Here is a 20,072-nt window from a genome sequence, read left to right on the forward strand (position 1 = left end):
AGAATTCCGGTCCTCAGTCACCAGGCATAATAACTCCTTTGTTTCTATTCAGCCAGGTATTATCCACCAATGAAAATATACAATGAAGCATATTTCTCCCAGAAATACTTGCTCAGAGGGTGGCACTCTTACTTACTGCCATTACCAGCAGCACAAAAGTAGAACTATAGGCTTTCCCCCATCTCAGTATTACACACTGACAATCTTCTAGTAATGCAATTTATTACCCTAATCAGTACTTCAGCATTTCTGGAAATACACACTTTGGAAGACTATCATTGCACATCATCAGATGATGTCATTAAAGACATCTTGTATTTACACGACTGTCTTGTCTAGACAGAGAGTGAGAAAATACTCATTATTAGTTACGAGTCAGCTCCTTCTCCATACTGCATGTCACACCAAATGTCTTTTATTCTGGGCACTGGCTCACACCTGAATGCAGCAGTAAGGATGTGAGAAGAGGGAAAGAGATTCTCAGAAACTTCACAAGAAATTAAGACCCAAATACCTTCTTAGGTGAGGCGATACTATTTATTGACAAATAAGCTCAAAAGGAAAACAAATGCTACCACTAGCAAAACCAAAAGGGTATTTTGAACTATCTGGCCTAATACATTGCATGCACACTTAAATGTGAATATGAAATCATATAAGCATGGAAAGGAAGAAGGAAAGGAAGGAACTTGTGTATGTCGTGTAAGACTAACAAAAGCAAAACCAGATTAAACCCCCTTCCAAAGCCGGCACATTCACACAAATTCACATTGGCACAGATATCAGGTGATCTCACCCAAGAAGAGACATGCTGGGTTAGCCTTGCACGGAGACCCTAGCCTCAGAAACACTCAGGAATATGTGCTTAACTACAGACACTGAAAACAGCTGTAGGTAAACTAATGAGACCACTCACTGGGCTTACAGTTACACAAAGCACTTTCTAGACCTTAAAGCATCACAGCAGTCTTAGACTTGCACACTTCCTTCTTTCAAAGTATCTTCCCTATCCTTTGAATTTTAAATATCAGAACATAAAAAAAAAAAAAATCACCCAGGTGAAGCCTGAATTGAAAGAAAAATCAGCAATTATTACATAACCCACAGAAAATAAAAGCAAAATTTTAAAACAATTTCAGGTATCATAGCATTGCCATGCTTGACACTTGTACAAAACATGCTTCTTTTCAAGCCCAGCAGATTCAAATTAAATGTTTTGGGGTGTTTCCCCAATAACTACATTTAAAAGGTTTTTACATTTATAGAACATTTATTCATCAAGCTAGCTAAATCATTACTCCAACATGGCAACTTAATATTGACCTTTGTGGATCAGTGCAGCTTCCATGGATTACTTCTGTATATGCATGTGTGTGTATGTGTACACACACACACATATATGATCAAGTTTTACTTACTTGGTTTTGTATATAAAAATACTTAATGTGATTTTTTTTTTTTAACATTCAGATTTAGAAAACTGTAAGAGGGAAAGAGCCTTCAATTACACTGAAGGGAGTGTTAAATGGAGGAGAAACTGCAGGGCGAGAAGTCAGACACCAGAGAGAAACCACTCAATGCTGTGAGTGCAAGAGAAATATTGACAAAGTAAAGAAGACTGATGCATTTGGACTCTGAATGTTCAATGTGGATGCACTTAACCCTTGGTGATATGGTAAGTTTCTTGTACATGAAAAAAAAAAATCTTACGAAATGCAGATTTAACTCTCTCTGTGCTATGAAAACACCTCAACATTTGGCTCTGGGTCTACTTGGGTATATTACATTTTGTGTCCCTGAGTTAATGCCTCTCTGCATTAACCAGAAGAGAGGCTCACTTTTATGAGAAAGAGAATAAGATTCCCGAGAGGGACGGAAACCCCGCGGCGGGGCAGAAGGTATCCGAGGGGGGACGCGGCGGCCCCGGGATGCCCCGCTGGAGCGCCGGGTCCTCGGGCGGAGACGGCGCCGCCCGGGAGCGACCACTAGAGGGAGCCGACACTGTGCGGCGGCACGGGGAGAAACTCCCTTCCCAGACGGAAAATTCAAAATAAATGGCAAGGTACTCAGAAAGCCAAGAAGAGATGCTTTAAGAAAAGTTCTTCCCAATATCTTTAGCCACGCGATATAGGAAGGAAAGCCTATGATACCGCATGTGTATGTACACATCAGTATGGACTACTCTATTCCCACAATGCCAAGCACAGCATGAAGTATTTCTCTCTAAAATTCAGCTATAACCATTTATTTCTCAAAAGAGCAAATAGGCAGCACTGGTTGCAACAGAACACCCTTTTCAGTGCCTCCTAACATCACCTCTCTAACCCAGCCAAACAAGTTAGATGTTCCCCACCCCTCCCCAACTTAAGCCTCCCCCCACACCTAACCCTGTTTCGGAGAAAGTGGAATTGCAGCAGGCAGCACAACAGGCAGTGTCATGCCTACAAATGCACACTATCCAGTCACAGGAACCCGGATTGTGCTCTCACAACTGTAGCCACGTGATGATGCATGAACTTGAAAATACCCTTCCGAAATTTAACACCATTTCTTTTTTGCACCAAAACACTGAGAACCAAACAAAACCTGGTATTTTCTTCACATCTGTAATCAGTCAGAGAGATCAAATGGTAAGCAGGGAAGAAATTAAAAAAAAATATATACTAGGGCGGCTCACATAGATCTTTATAAACATCCTTCCAGCACCCACATATGTGTTAAGAAAGCTAAATTCCAAGGGCAGAGACAATTCAAAAAGCATAGAGAGATAGTGACTGCACTGGGATCTCTTGTGATAACATGTTTCTTTATGGTCTTCCCTTGGAACAGAAGATGTGAAATGCATCACTAGTTGTCTGGTAGGCTTTAAACTGCTTGGATATGAAGAAATGAAGAACTGCTTAACTGCAACTACTATCCCCAGCAAACTCCAAAATTATGAAAGTAAAACTAAAAAATGAAAAAACAGCAGTTCTTGAAGGAAATACTAAACAGTTAACAAGAATAACTGTCCTGAAATGAGTTCCCATCCATTATCTTCTCCATAATTATTGCAACAGAGCAAGTAGCCTCAGTAACTGTGCATACAAATGACTTATTAGAAACTTAGCAGGTCATTTCCAAAGGTGATTATGAGCCCTGACTTACAGAGTCACTAGGGCTTGCACATAATTCTGTTCAGCACCAACAATCTGCACAAAATTAAGATAACATGTTTTTCAAAACACCAAGTGGAAATAAACTTTCAGAAACTAGAAGAAGGTATGAGGTGGTGAACACTGATGAATCAAATTCAGTCATTTCCACAAATGAAATGTTAAAAAATTCACTTTTGCCTGTACTCTGATGTCAGGAGAATGGAAAGCAGGTAGCAATCATATGTTAGAATTCTTATAATGCCCGATGCTATAATTAAATAATGATGAGTGTAACAGTGAAAAGTCTAAGGTTAGACAGAATAGATAAAAATCATAGAAGGCCACCAGAGTGGACATCTGCTATAGATCACAGTATGGGCAGCAAAAACATGTGGGTAGATAAAGATACCCCAACAAGCTCCTTAAAAGAGTTATTGCAACAACAGCATGCTCTTCATCCCAATGGTCCTTCTTGGCACTCTTTCTTAATGGGTAGCTGTTTGTGCTATTGCTATAAGTGAACAAGCAATAGGTTTTGGTTTAGAAAATATCAGAAAATTATTCAGAAGCACCATTTAAGGACAGCAATAAAGAACAGGAGCATAGGTGTGCAGCTTCCCCAGTTCTTGAGGTTGTTAAGAAACAGTAGGAGATGCAGAAACAGATCCTGGCACTCCCACTGTGAATGGCTTGGCCATGTTTGAAAGAAATTAACTGAGCAGAACCAGAATAGCTTCACTTAAAATGTGCAGGGAAAAAAGGTTAGAGGAAGCATACCAAGCTACATTAACCAGAGGAAACAAAAGAAGTATCAGTTTTCATTAATATCAGATAGATAAATAAGAAAACAAAACTATAAAAATCTTCAGTCTTAGCTGAAACTGAACAAAGACTGTGACAACTAATAAATATTGACATAGCTTGGGTTTAAATCTGTTTCAATGACTGCAAAAGAAATGGGCAAGGAGGGTACCAAACTTGGACAAAAAATCCTAATTCTGGAAATGTGCATGTGATGTTTTTACAGGAAGGAGCAAAATTGAAAATGAGATTTCTATACTGATAGCTCTTTGCACTCACTTTCCCTTCTAGCATAAAAAGAGAGACAAAGAAGTAAAACAAGCACACTGAGGCACTATTACACTGTTCTGTCAGGTCCAGGATCTCAGGAGTCTCTCAACACCACCTTTCCTTTCCTCCAGCAATCCCAAACCCTTGCAAGAACAAGGACAAGAAACTGCATGGTTCCACTGGTTCTGCACGGAACCATCAGCCTTCTATCTATTGCTTTCCCACTTCTTCTGTTTCGTTTTCTTATTATTTAAAACAATCTCTCTTTCTTTTTTTTTTAAACCATCTTAAATGTAGACTTTAAACACATGTTCTACACCATGTTATGTCATACTGGAACAAACAGCTCCTCGAAAGGCTGAACTTCACTTATGATTATTTATCTAAAAGCTTTGTTTTCTTTTCTTTGAAACTGTGTGTATTTTGTTGGACTGCATCTACTGACAGCTAAACTCCCAAGCCTTCAATCTGCCATCTCAAAGAAGCTGATTCAAAAGAGTCCAAGTAGAGTTTACTGTTAGTCTGTAATGAGAGTAAAATTACAAATCTCTGTACCAAAAGCCAGCTGCTTCATTCTTAACTCTGATCCCCCCCCTTTTTTTTTTCATTCTAGCTAGCATACAGCTGCAATAAATGTGGCTCTTCTCACAAGCCGTGCAGATGTTAACAGTTCTGTAGGACATCAAGAAACATTTCAAGAATCTTGTAAGTGCTGACTAAACTTGCTTGAATTACCCACACTACCTCCTCCACATTCCTATTCAGTAACATTAGCCTTCCTGAATGTATTACGGAAAAAAAATAATTAGCATTTAAGCCAAAGCATTAATACCTAGGTCTAAATGCACTATCAATAAACAAGGAATGTTCTTAAGCCATCAGACAACAGATATTCAGAGAGTGAACAAAAGGAAGTCAATTTATTCTTTGTCAAGATGAGTAATGCATTTTTTTCATTTCTTATCTGTGCAAGAGTAGCTAAATGACTGTCTGAAAATACATATTTATTGAAGTCACGGCTGGATGTATTTGAAAGAATGGATCAGAACTAGAACAAGATCTTTTCTTTTCTAGTAATCAAGTGGATTAATACTAAATTAGAGCGAAGGAGTTCAAAGTGCTACCTAGTACATTTTTATTAAAGTTACATTAGCATGACAGTCATATGCATTAAAGATTAAGCTAAAGCCTCAAACCACACTCAGTTCTGGGCAGCTGAAAGAGTCCAGCTGTGCAGGTAGAGGGCTAGATACCAAATGCATTAAGTGGGTCTGTATTAGAGATGCTGTTTTAACATTCTTCCTTCTTCAAGCAGTGTGCTGATTTTGGCTGAGGTAGAGCTAATTTTCTTCCTAGCAGATAGTGCAGGGCTGTGTTTTGGATTTCTGCTGGAGCCAGTGTTGGTAACATAGGGATGTTTTAGCTATAGTTCAGCAGGGCTTACACAGAGTCAAGGCCTTTTACGCTTCTCACCCCACCCCACCAGCAAACAGGCTGAGGGTGCACAAGCAGTTGGGAGGGGGACACAGCTGGGACAGCTGACCCCAACTGACCCAAGAGACATCCCACACCATGTGATGTCACACTCAGCAATAAAACAGAGAGGAAGGTTGGCTGGGAGGCTTCTGCATGGGGATTGGCTGGGCATCAGTCAGCTGGTGGTGAGCAGTTTTATCACTTGAATTTCATGGGTTTTATTTCTTCCCCTTTGCTATTTTACTTTTCATTACAATTAACCACTATTATTGTTATTATTGTTGTTGTTGTTGTGATTGTTATTATTATTATTGCACTTACTAGTACTATTTTATTTCAATTATTAAACTCTTCTTGCCTCAACCCATGAATTTTCTCACTTTTACCCTTCCAATTCTCTTCCCCCCAACCTGCTGGTGGGGAGTGAGCAAGCAGCTGTGTGGGATTTAATTGCCAGATGGGGTTAAACCACGACAAGCAGCAAGTCTGGTCTCCTTTTTTGGGGTAGGTCTTTCAAAACACGTGAAGCAGTTTAGAAGATCAGTCATCAACAAAGCCAATGAGACACGTACTCATGTATTACTCCAGACACTTGAAAATCCCACATCAAATACCCTACCCTGTGTGTAAACTTCACACTTTGAAAACCTGCTGGAAAGAGGGCTGCAGAGCGATTCACAGCACTGAGCCATAAAGAGATCACAATCTTTGACAAGTTCAGAAACAAAATGTGCAGTCGAGAGTGTCTATGGCACAGTTTTGAGATTGTCTCCAGTCAAGTGTCAATCTCAGCAGAGTTTCAAAGAGGACAGGGTAGGGAGAAATAAAACGAACATATCAGTACATTTCCTGCAAGGAATTGACAAAAAGACCTCATTCCTACAAAGACTTACATACCTGCTTAACTTCAGATACTTATCCTATTATGTAGCACTCTTGAAGTTAAAATCAAGTCTTTGAAGATGCAGGGTACAAATAATTTACCATGAAATGTGGAATTCAGGGTATTGTTTGTTCTTTGATTTAGCAATACAGGAAATCTGAATATAAAGCAGATTTTCAATGTGCTATTTTATAAATGCTTCATGACACTGCTTTTAGAGTAATTTCATCAAAATACCATAAAAGTACATTTAAGCATTTTGAGATAAGCAAAAAGACAACAGACTACAACCTTAAAAAGAAGTTAATGTAATATTAACAGAGGCTCTGTAATTAGCTAGTCCGAAAACCTCAAACCATCTTCAAGCTTCCCCAAATAAAACAAATTGGAAGGAGAGAGCAGGAAGAAAAGAACAAAAAAAAGGAGGGGAAAAGAGAAAAGAAAAAGAGAGAGGAAAGAAAAGCCACACGAGCCAGAGTCCCTCACTGCTGTTATTTCTCTGCAAGCGGAAATGCTCAGTTCAGTCATGGCTTAGGAAGCATAAACATCATTGAAATTCAAAGGCAGCTCCGAGAAAGAGGACGCCTCAATTGGTATGCAAGTGGTGTTTTCTCGCCCTGAATACATTATGAACTTGCAGCATGCTAATATGCCATGCTATCATAAGCACCAGATGGAACAGTAGGCAGTATATGTCCCATCAAACCTCAGGAAGATGTATTAATGTTCCTGCTCTTTTTTTTTCTTCCCCTCCCCTCCCCCTTCCCTACTACAACCCCTCAGCTGTGTCCCCAGACTGGCACATTTCTTAGCATCAGTCACCTGCTCCCAAAGCACAGTTCTCCAGGGTTGCCTCATCTTCACCAGGTGGTGCCAAGCATCTTTTCAATCTTTTTTATCGCAGAAGGTAAAGGCCACAAGACGTGTCAGGCTGTGCTTACTGAAGGGTATCGAGTACAAAAGATAACATCATGAGATAAATGATAGATGAAGAAAGACTTTGGGCTTAAAGCTAGAAACAATAGTTTTAAATTATATATAAGCAGTGCTGCACAAATTTGCCCCTCAGTAGTATTGGTGAATGAAGAATTAGGGGGCAGTGGCAAAGATGCAAATAAAACAGAGGAAACTGGATTAAAGATCTTTGAATTTAATTTTTTTTTCAGCACACTGGAAACCTTTTCAGAGGAGATGTACACAGTTCAACAGCCATTTATAGAGTAGGGGAAGAGTTTAATTTTAAATCAGAATATGAAAATGGAACATAGGAAAAGTAGATCATATGATTTTGATTTTTTAAATATATATTATTCTTAATGACATTCCATACAGTATGATTCTAAAGACATGCAGAATTTTTAATACTGCTTCGCATCATTTCTTAATTCAGTTCCAAGCAGGTTTTATGTGACTGAAGAAAAATGTAATCTAGGATTCTGTAAGAAAATATGTGCACACACATACAAAATTAAAGCACATGTTTTCCGGTATCATCTGAATTTTTCCTATCTATTCATAGAAATATGCCTCCTATTGAAACATATGGTTTGCAAGAAAATTTTTCTTTTTCTTTTCTTTTTACTGGGCCCTTCAAAATGCAAAATAAGGTCCTCAAGACTGAAAAGCAAGAGTCTGTGAATTCAAACACAATTTAAAAAGACCTGAGAAGGCCGAAGACAAAGAAATCAGCTTTAAACATCTGAAGTTTCAGTGTTCAAGTATTTTTAAACAGGTTTGCTTTTCAGAGAGAAGCCACATCACTAAACATTTTGCTAATTTCTGGTATTTTAGAAACCACCTGCTGAATTACAAACAGCTATCACTACGCATGTAAATCTATTATTTTCCTAACAACATTAACCTTCTCATAAATACAGTCTAATTCTACAAGATGCTGAGTATTCACAACTCACACAAACTTTTCTGGGAATTAACACTGCTCAAAACCTGATAAGAGCTAGATACAGAAGTTATCTCTTGAACGCGTAAGAAGGGTTTTTCCAACTATTAAAGGCTTAGTTGACAGGGATTTCCCATCACACATCCAATCCTAACTAAAATAAAAAACAGTTCCCTTTTTCTTTCAAACAAAGCATGTTATGACTATTATTCACAAATAATAGGCATTATTCTAGAATATATTAAGACCAGATAGACCTTAATGCAAGGATATCTTAAGAGACTGACTCAGAAATGAGACCAATTTTTTTCTTTTTTCTCTTCCTATTGAATATTGGGGGGCTTTTTTGTTTCTTAATATATAGCCTTTAAGTGTAATTTGCTAGATTATGATTTGCATTGTGCAAATAAGTCTATTTAAGTCCATTATCCTGCCTTATAAAGTAATTTCTGACACCTTAACAGCACTCAATTTAATTACAACACACTGAAACAGTAGAGCTGACTCCCAGAGGAACCAGTTTGGATCACAAGATGGTGATATATACTACTTGCTGATCAGCTTTCAGCATCAGATCCACAATAAGCTGTTTTAAAAACCAGCATCAGAACAGCTGCACCATCATATTATTTTGTGGCAAAAAGCCGTCCAAAAGTAAGCAACTGCATGCAACAATGTGCACACATATCTAGACTAGTAAGCAGACGTACTTAAAACCCAGCAGTTTTACTGTAATGACTAAAGGAGAAAACAACAAAAAAAAAAAGGCTTTGATTTTGATTCAGTAAGCATCAATTTCTGCAGCAGAATCCCCATTGGGTAATTCATCAAGGCATCTATTCTATATCTAGTGTGGCAAGACAGCGAAAACACTTACAGGCTCCAAAAAGAAAAACACTTGTGACAAAACTATTTAACATTCCTGGTGATTAAGCAATAGACACTCATTATTTCAAGACTGTCTTGGACCAATGCCCCAGACAAAACCATGCAATCATATCTGCTGTTGTCAGGATGAAATCAAGGCACGATGATTTCCTATATTCCTTCAAGAAAAAGCAAGTTTTTGAGCAGCATCCACAAAGCTCTTTCTCAGAAAACACAGAAGTTAACTAAGGAAAGAGTGCATCATTTCTCTTGGGACTCTACAGAGAGATACAGGTCGATACCTGAAATTTAGGTAGTATTTTTATCTTTGGAGCTTTTACAGACTCTTGAGAGCAGTTTGAAGCAAAACCTTTAAGGCAGCATAAATGAAAGTATTCTGTTTCTGCTGGTCTCTAGAGATTAAATACCATTACTTTCTTTCCTAAAAATGAAAGGAATTGGAAATTACTACTGTACCAATTGACATGCCACAGGCAGAAGACTGGCTGGTCAGCTGAGAAGCAAGCATGCAAATCCAACCCAAGACTCAGTTTTGTCTATGCAGAGGAGTCTGAAGAGGGCAAAGAAAGACTCTAACACCAGCTTTCCCAGCAGAGAATTTGCTAGGCACGCTCTGTAGACTCTGCTCTCATACAAAGGTCTCCATCAAAGTTTCACACACAGATTCATCTCTTGTGCAGCAGCCTCATTTAATAAATATACAAAGCTCAAATACGTGTTCCCTTTTCCAGCCAGAGAATAATGTAGAGAGATGTAAGTAAATTAACAAAAATAGATGAGCATTCTTCAAAATACTTTAAAAATTTAACATGAGAGACAGAAATAGTATTCCCAGAGAGAATACCAACTCACTTCTCCATTTGCAAGGGGACAATGAAATGCTCATACTGACTATTAGGAATTCATAAAAGCAAAATATACATTTGTTACTGCACAGATCCCCTTTCAAAATTGCAAAGGACTGTGCTCCTGTTTCTGAAGATACAATGCAGTGAAATGCTGATCTCAGTGTAAAATAATCAAATATTGATTTTAATGAAGTAATTTAAATTACTTCCAAAATCTAATATGGATGAGATCGACAGAAGCTCTCTCTCTTTTAGGATCCTGTAGTGAGGAGATCCGACAGTGTCATGGAAGGATGAACTCAGCCAATGTGGACCACTTGAATTCTAGAAACTGAGCTGCCCTTCCTCTGCCAGTGGAGAAATGAAAACTATAAACATCAAGCCCAAAGACACAGTAAACAGTTGCAAAGCAGTTTCCAGGAAGAAAACTGATGACTTTCAAAGCTATTAAATGACAGTGCCATCTGACCTCGTTGGGTATCTAATTATACTCTTTCTTTTACAGACATAACCACAGTTACTTTAATGAGCATCTTTCCGCTTTCTTTACTATGTTTATAACTCTCAAGATCCCTATGTTTCACTCAGGATTTCACTTTCAAAACTGATTGAAATCCCAATTCTTTCTCAGTGAGTTTATTACACACCCTTGTTTTTTACTGACCATTTTTGTACATTGTAGTGTTTATAGTCTAAAATGTCAAAAAACAGTGTATCCAGTACAGTTCCAGCCAAAGAAAAGTAGCTATAAGAAACAGTAACACTATCACAGAAAATGACCCCGTCTAAATTTCAGTTAGACAAACTTCTCCTAAATAGAATACAAATAAGTGTGTGCAAATCTAGCAGATATAATTACACAATCAACAATTATGTGGTGAAACGGACTGGAAAAATAAAATTAAAACAATAAATGTTAATTTGCATTTGCTAACCACGAAAGATGTGGAAGGTGCTGTGCAAGGCACAAAATCCTTGAAAAAAGATTCTTTTTAAAATCCAAGGAATTATATGAGGATGTCACAAATAGGGAAGTCTACGTAGATGGCATTCATTTGGTTTATAAAACAGCTACAATGACAATTCAGGGCTGTGTACACATGCTTATTGCTGCGGCTTAAAAGGGCCACCAGAATATATTTGGAACGTACAGTTCAGAAGTAAGAATCAAATTATGGCTGCATTTTCCTATGAAGCGAGTGCACACATTTTCCAAACTGTAATCTTGCGGCAGGGGAACTATTTGAGTCATGTGTGCTTGCATGACTCACAAAACACATACTAAGGAGAGATCTGAAAGAAGGGGAAAGACCCCGTATCACTAAATGCAGAGATTATTCCTTTAGCAGGATGTGGTTTCAAAACAGGAGGACAATAAGACAGTGAACCCAGCATTGTTAGAAGAATCAGAGAGAATGGGAGAACTCTAAGAATCTGCACTTGAGATGCACAGGAAGGCTACCAAGCCTTGCAGAAGAGGATTATAACTACATAAAGAAAATTCTAATAATAAAGCATTAGAACTGAAAGGGTAACAAGTCAGATTTTAGAGAGACTTTCCAAATGACTTACAGAAGACAGAGTAGTGCCTTAAGCCCCAGAAAAGATGTATTGATAAGCTGGAAAGGGCAATGGACTTTAAAAGGTAAAACACACCCCTGCTTCTTGAATCATCATTTCGAACTTCACTGCAGTTCATTAAGCATATGAAAATCCCACTCCCTCAAATCTCAGTTCATTACAGCAACCCCCTTTTTTTAACCAAGAATGATACCAGCCTGACCCTACAGCATATCAGCATGAATTTGCAGTACGCTTGAAGGGTTACCAAAATACATTTTTCTTCCTTAATCCTCAGCATCTCCTCCAAGAGGTGATCAATACCAATTCCTTTCACTCTTCTATTTCCACACTTCTTTTGGTCTTTGTCAGCTCAGTACTGTCGACATGCAAAAATGCGGCAGAGCTTGTTACAGTCTGCTTCCAGAGGGATGTCCATAATGAATGAGAACCATATGAGCAGTACTCTTAATAACTGTGTCCACTGCTGATGGCATTTCCTTTTGAACTTCAGAAAGATTTCCCCGCCACCTTTGACTTCCACTATGTGCCCATTTACAAGCACAGTTAAGTTGCAGGCATAGCTCCAGAATATTTATCCATATTAATACCTACATAGCTGGCTGGATAATTTAAATTCATTTAGATGTGTGGGTCCTACCAGGTAATTATTCCTCATGAAAATTTCACAAGATTGCCAGATCCCAAGAGAAACAAGAAGCAGAAATAAATGCACAACTAATTACACAATATCATGGAAAAGCTCATGTAAGGCTGTAGCTTCATGCCATAAGAATTTGGGCAGGCAATTTTTAGAAGTTGGATTGGTTCAGTGTCTCTTTTGACATTACAGCTTTAAACCAGCTGCAAGAACATTACTAACAGGTGGTGTGCTGCAGCACAGGGACAAAACTAAGGTCTGTGAACCTCCAGTTGAAAAGTCTCCTCTCAAATCCCAAGGTCTCCATCAACTTACTGTCTCAAGTTGTTTTGCAATTAAAGCTCACAATGAGGCTTTCTTCACACTCTGCCTGTAACTGGCAGTAAACAAGAAATTACTAGTAGAGAAAAAAAAATGAAAATAGCAACAGCACAGAGAAAGAAACTCAGCTCTGGTATGTGGAAATACAGCTCCATGAGCTACCAGGAGAAGGAGGTGCAGCCCTTTCAAACAGCACTGAGCCTGACAATTGTGCTCTTCTACTAGCACGCAAAGTTCATTTGTAAAATTACAGATCAAGTAATGGTTTCAGGCAAGTAATGCAATGAATAAGTAACTCTGGGTGCCCAGAAACCCAACTCTGCTGAAATTTCTCCTGAAACACAACACAGAAGCCAGTGCCATGGACTGTTCTGCTCTCCCCTACAGCACACAGGGCTGAAGCACCTCAGACTGGATATCCAGAACACTTAACAGATCCAGTAGAACAAAGAATCATCATGCAGAAGGAAGTGGTTTCAGGATCAGACAGTCCACATGCTTCTGCCGCAAAGCATGTGCAGTTTAGATCAAACTGCCAGGGGTTTAGGATCTTCAATAATGTAAATACCACTACCTTTCTGGACAAACTATTTCAGTGTCTGACCATCCTGACAGCGAAGAATTTTTTTCCTGGTATCTACTTGGTCCATCGCTTGTGCCTTTTGCCTCTCACCCTTATCGTTATGCACCTCAAGAAGAGTTTGGTTCCATCCATATTCTCTACACCCTCCCATTAGGTAGCTGTAGACAACTCATGACAGAAAAGATGATATATAATTAGTTATATTTAACTAGCAACTGCCTACAGCACACCAACACGAAAATACTGGAGACAGGACGGCTTTACTCCTGCCTTTCAAGAGCCTCAGTAACTTGGACACATGGGATCCACAGCATGACTACCTCCTCCAGAAAAGATGTCCATCTCTTCACCTTCAGAAGATTGGCAAATAGAACTGGTTTGTGTAAGACCAGCTAGGGGAGATGGAAGAGGCTGTCTTTGAATTTATTTATTTAAGTCTTTGGAGTGGAAGCCTTACACATGAATTCAAATCTATCTTCTGCTTGCTCAAGCTCAAGTCTGGAATGTACTGTCTTAGCAAGAGGGAAAGCTACTGGCAATTAGCAGCTTATTCTATGAATGGGAGTAATCTCCATCACTCTTGTCCTACCTGAGAACTGAACAGAAAACATGTCAGGAGAGAACATGGCCAAAGATCAACAGCAGCAAGGGGGAAGCAGCTCCTGCACTGGTCCTGCTCTTTGGTGACTCTCACGAACATGAGGCAGAAAGCACAAATGTACATTGCAAAACTGCAACTTGGTGTGAATACAGCTGAACTCCTGGAAAGTTGAGCCAGTGAACATACACGGTACAGCATGGCAAGGGCTTCACCAGCTTCACAGAGGAACTGCATGAACACGGAGTTAGCATAGCAGAATACTGAAAGAAGTGTCTTGCCAAGTGGGCCAATATGACTAGACTGTGTCTGCGTGTAAGTGAAAATCCAAGCGCTGCTGTGCCCTATGGTTTTCCCAATTTAATCTCTACTTGCCTCAGTATTGCTGGCTCTGTGCTCCATTTTACACCACACACATTTCTGGGAACAAAAAGTAAGTCTATACTTGTGAAGAGACCAACATTTCTGAATATATGTTGGGCTTCCTCTGAGATTACCTACCAGATCCAACTGTGTGAACAACTCAGACACAGAAATGCTTCAACTCCAAAAATTCATAGATGTGAACTGAGCACTGGCCTGCTTAACGCTGTCAATACTGAGGCAGATCTTGGCATGCATAGATGCAGCTTCACATGCTTGGGAAACTTTAAAGCTGTAATAGTGATGCCACTGCAATGAGGAGAGTTGGGGTATGACACTTTGGATTTGGAAGGTAGTTACTGCTTCAAGAGCAGAAGTTGTTTTGTGCACTTAGTTTTAGTCTGTGAGCTGGTAGTGAAAGATCAGGTTTCAGCTCATTTTTTTGTAGAGTTATCCTTAATGTACACATTTGGAAGAAAAAAGGTGAAGCAAACAAACCAGAACACTGGTACAGGTATATGTATATGTCCTGAAAAGGATCAGATATCATGTCTTCTGCTCTTAAATGTATCAGTTTCTCTGTTTGGACGTTAAACTGGCACATCACATCCTTTCATTTTATGCAAAATTAGTATTCAAGTCTTCCTTTTAAATTGCATATACACAGATCACATTGATTTGGAATTTATGACGATGATGCCTTTAATATGTGAGTGTGGAGTCCAAAATCTTCAAGATGTGATTGGTTCTAAACACCTTAGGCACACCAAGGAAGTACCAGTCCTGAGAAACTGATTTGTTAGTTCCTCTCCAGCTATAAGTCTAAGTTACAAAGCACTAAATCTTCACAGGAAAAGTGTTTGGGACCTTGATTAAATATATATATTAAAACTATCTCTGCAGAACAATCTGCATTCTGTGATGTGTAAGTTACTTTCCATGCATGTGTAGCAAGATGCAGTTCACAGCCCCATGGGTTGAAAATAAGAGCAATAATGTTATGCAGATTTTGGAATTTATTACTACCATAAAAGACGAAGAAACTTTAATACTGTGAAAAACAAGTCATCACATGCCACCTCCCAAACCCTACCATATGTATTTGAAGAAGCCAGTGACCCACAGTCCTTTTAGAGAAAGAGCTTTTCACTCAATAGCTGAATCCTGAAGAAGATAAAGTCATTATGCAGGATGACTGGAATAATGATGCAAGGTTAAAACTTAGACTTAAGTATTTCCAGACACATTTTCCTCATTTGGCAGGAAACTTGTTTTGTAAGACACAGAATTATCCTAATATAACAGCATAGCAACTGCAACTTAAAACAGAGCAAGTTGGTTAATGGACTGTTAGGAGACTTTTGCTGTGTAACAGCATTTAGACGCATGTATTTAAAAAACAGGTGGATAATCCAAATGTTCAGTTACTAGGACACTAACAGTTACGTCCATGGCAATTTTGTTTCTGTTCTTTAAACAAATCATCACTTGCAAGCACTAATGTTAAAACCAGAAAGCCACTCTAGTACACAGTGGCTATAAATGCCAAATCAATTTTCAGCAGATAATAAAGTCCATGTTTTACAATCAGCAATACACTGTTTTACTACCCAAAATGTAAGCTAATAATATATAGCTCTGCTAAATGGAAAATGCAGATATGCTGTTAAGAAATGGGCTGGCTGTGAGATGATGGATCATTTCTGCCGGGACCTTCTTAAAGCTATGTGCAAATGTTTTGAAAATATCACATGATGTGGCCATGTGTTAAAAATTACAGCCAGTTAAGTTCTCTGCTAAGAAAAATATGTGGGCAATTTATGAAATGCACTCCAGGATGGAGATATCTTAAGTAAAACCAGATTTTGAAAACAAACCCTTTTGTTCTTTGAAAGTACTATAAAATGACTGATAGATTTGTAATGTTTCATAAATAAAGTCCGGAATAAACAATACTGAAAAAAAAAAAGAAAAAGAAACCAAGCACCACATTCACAGTAATCAGAGAAACTGGTGTATGGTATTGGATTTGAACAATGTTCCCCCAGGAACAATTATTTAGAGATAAACGCTTCCTAGAGTTCACTACACAGAATGCCAAAATGGTTAACTTGGTTACAGCAAGCCGCACATTAACGGGATTATCTTTCTAGTGACTTTTCTCAGAGTTGCAGCAGTGCCTTAACAGAGGTCTGAATGGCTTTTGCAGTGCTTCATTAGCCAGCCTCGCTGCTGTCGCTTTGCCCCGACAGGGAAGCGAGGAGGTAAGCAGCAAGTCACAATTATAACAGTACCAGCAATTTGTCTTTGAAAGGCAAATTCAGTTTGTGCAAGTGTTATCACTACACATAAACCAGAACTCGTCTTTATTACTTCCTGTTCTTTCCCCAAAAGAAGGACTTCAGATGTCAAAATCACTAAAGGGATGCTTCTGAAATCCAGACTTCACACATACACAAAAGGCACTGACATACTATCAGATTACATAAAAATACACATCCTTTTAATCTCCTGTACATAATGTGCTTACTTTTAAAATACAAAATCTGCCCCAGATGGCTAATAATGCCCATTTGAAAAAACACAACACCACAATATTAAAGGGCTAAAATATGCTGTGAACAGATTGAGAGGCAGTTCATCCTAGAGGAGAGTAAAAAAGTGCAGATGGGTGTCAAAAATAGCCAAGTGTCAGATCTGTTCAAGTATCTCCATTCTGGCACATGCTCCCAGTCACAGCTGTTAGTGTATTCTCTGTATCCAAGTGCAAGGTTTTCTAACACTCGGAGCTGACATTAAAACACAGTTCTTCCTTGCTACTGCTTTAAGAGAATGCTGAAAATTAAAGATTTATTTAATGGCAAAGCTTAACGAGTATTGATAAGGGTATACATACTTGAGTGTAGCACATGCCATTTTGATTAAAGATGCATGAAATTTTAACCAGCAGGTAGATTAAGTAATTTAAATGCCAAAGGCTTAATAGGTTTTCAGAAACCTCCACTCTAGGCATTCCAACACTGTTTGCCAATAGCCCCAAATAATGCACACAAAGATCAAAACTGATAAGAATGTGTCATTTTAGTACCTTTAAATATCTTGATAAAACACAGAAAGAGTAAACTCCATGAGAAGATGAGTTTCATACAAACATAAGAGAAACATCAGTGTATGCAAATTATGCACAATAAACAGTTTTCCTAATTAATGAATTACCATGGTATTTCTAATGAAGACCACATTCCCATGAACGCAATGCATGCAAATAAAATTTGACATTTAAAGGGTTAAACTGACCTTTCATAGCCCTCAGTTGTTATCTATGCAAATTAATTTGCCCATATTTCAACCATATAAATCCTCTTAGCCTTGTGCTTTGAGCAAACAGAGACCACTTTCTTGTTACAACCACAGGATCAGCAAACATACCAGCAGTAGGGTATGACCGTGTATAAAAATGCTGAAAGGAAAACATTCTTCCAACAACTGGCAATACCTACATGCAACTGTGGCTGCAGCAAACTGGCAGATACTGTTTCAAAACACCATCTGCGAGGTGTACAGACTCTCTGTGATCAAGCGTAGCCTCTTCTGCCTGTCCTACCCAAATAATCCACAAGAACCAGCCAGCTGTAGGATCTCTAGTCCCGTCTCTTTTTTTATCCAGAACAGAGGCTGCTTAAATCAGACACATGGCTTTTTCCAGTCGTTACCAAAGCGGGGAAAAAAAAACCCCACAAACAAAACACACCAAATTCAATCCACTCAGTCGTGGTCAAGCATCTAAGAAAAGGCATCAGACAAATCAACCTGCATAGAAGTGTTTTTATTGGCAATAACACTTATCAATTAGACAAGCAATCGTAAGATCCAAGGGTAATATTTTCCTGACGATATCAACCTATTACAACTCCCAGCTCCACAGCAATTCCTCTAATTCAGCAGATTTTTTTTTTAAATTATTGTTTTATTTTGAATCAACATATTTCAGTGATTTGCCTGGTGACAGTGAAGGACTACGATTTAGGACAAGGCTCGAATAATTTTTTTTTTTTTATAAATCTCCCTCACTTCTCCAACATAAACAGCTTTTCACAGATAATTTCAGCTGATGGGTGAATGCTGTGAACGATCTCTGCCGATCAAATGTTTGCAGATTCAAGGTGCAGATGACAGTCCGGAAAGCCAGCCCAAAGATATATTTTTCTTTGCTAAAAATGATCCCCTGTGCCGAGACCTGCACCCACAAAGCCGGTGTCTTTCTGCTATTTCTATCCCTTTTCATTGAAACATCCAGTCCTGCTGTAAGTATCATCTCTGGCAGTTCACTTGCACAAATTCCCCTCCCCCAAACACATACACAACAGAATTAGCATCCACGATCGCTCCATACCCGTATCAGCTTGCAAATCACCCTCTATATTAAAAGAGAAAAGGAAAAAAAGAGAGAGGGAAAACATACTATCAAAAAAACAATTAGCATTTCCTCATTTAAAATCGAAAGAGCTGCAATAATTTCAACTCACCAGGCATCCTTGGATAAAATATACCACACTGTAAATGGCTCTCTCCTAAAAGCAAGCTTATTTAGGGCTCAGTGCCTCCTGTTCTGGAATGAACAGAGAGAAGCGAGGAGGGCCATCAGAACTGGCTGTGGCAGCGTAGCTGGAGGCAGGATGCTGGGCGCGTGCGTTTGCCAGGCAAAGACAGATGGAGAGCTGACACTCTGTATTGCACTTGGAGCAGAAATGTGAATGATGACAGGAGCACATGTGGCCTTGAACCCAGCCCTGTCTCTTCAGGCAGAACAATGACAGGGATGTGTGTGCAAATTATCACAACCCCGGCTCCCCTCAGCTGACTCCTTTTACTCTACCTTTCACACCAAGTTCCAGATGACCAAAGAATAGAAACTAAAATGCAGAGTGATAAGCCAAACACTGAATTATTCATTTTTTCGTTAAAAGTTAACCCTTTCCTCTGTGATAACAATTAAAGAAAAAGCATCACTCTGAATCAGCTCTCCTCCAAAAGTAAAAACAAATTCATTCTTTAACAGCCATAATTTTGCACTCCACAGGACTACGTTTGTTTATTTAGCCAGAAATTCAAAACGTGCATGAGAACATACAAGAGAATTCCCCCTCCTCTTCCCACACTTTTGTCATTATTATTATTCTCCTTTACTATTGGGAACGGAGTATCAAAATCACTCCCTTTCTCAGATTCACAGTAGTATGTGTAAAATAGAAGACACTTAGAAAGCAGACCACTAACATTTTACTATAGTGCTTTTAACCCCCTGGGATTCCTCCATTGATATGTTCCAAACATTTGCAGCTTACTCTCCTTTACCTTGCATGGTGATCCATGGGGGATGAAAACAAAATCTTCCCTGTAAAGCTTTTTCAAAAGCTAAACAATCATGTCCTCCCAATTTCTGATTTCGGGTACCCCTTAAATGTTTATCTTTCACATGAATAAGGTATGCCTGGCTAGGTTCAATTCACTCTTCCCTATTAAGCTTTAATAGACACCATGATACATAAAACTACAAGTCTTTGTTATAGTGCTTTATCTAAAGCTGGCTATTTTCTTCTCAGCAGTCCCTCTTTAGTCCTTTGTAAAACATCTTTGCCTCTCAGAAGAAACATACGCCTGACTCGCATGCCTTCTGTAGCATGTATAGCCTTGCACAGAATTCCAGGCACAAGAAAAAATATCGTCTTTTTTAAAACACTCCTCACATTCAGCACTTGCAAAAGCTTCTCCCTTTAGTAATG

The 20,072-nt window shown here is 38.8% G+C and overlaps 1 protein-coding gene across 7 annotated transcripts in view; it reads right to left on the bottom strand.

Annotated features, from left to right (window-relative positions):
- The window catches only part of RUNX1T1 (RUNX1 translocation partner 1), a 116,341-nt gene that overhangs the window by 62,300 nt on the left and 33,969 nt on the right, over nucleotides 1-20,072 (bottom strand). Inside the window, exons 1-2 of one of the 7 annotated variants that reach the window (XM_027892512.1) lie at nucleotides 1,881-1,885; nucleotides 515-517 (exon numbers count right to left, since the gene is read on the bottom strand). The exons of 5 other annotated variants lie outside the window; for them this stretch is intronic. Coding sequence is in view for 1 of the 2 variants with exons in the window: in XM_027892510.1 (XP_027748311.1) it covers nucleotides 18,816-18,822 (7 nt within the window). In the remaining variant the exon portion in view is untranslated. Of the gene's footprint in view, nucleotides 1-514; nucleotides 518-1,880; nucleotides 1,886-18,815; nucleotides 18,941-20,072 lie in introns of those variants that run through there. One more of the 7 variants, XM_027892510.1, reaches the window with a different exon arrangement.

This window comes from Empidonax traillii, unplaced genomic scaffold, assembly GCF_003031625.1.
Source record: "Empidonax traillii isolate 1590-97213 ecotype Southwest subspecies unplaced genomic scaffold, ASM303162v1 scaffold355:size2308892, whole genome shotgun sequence".
Lineage (NCBI taxonomy): Eukaryota > Metazoa > Chordata > Aves > Passeriformes > Tyrannidae > Empidonax > Empidonax traillii.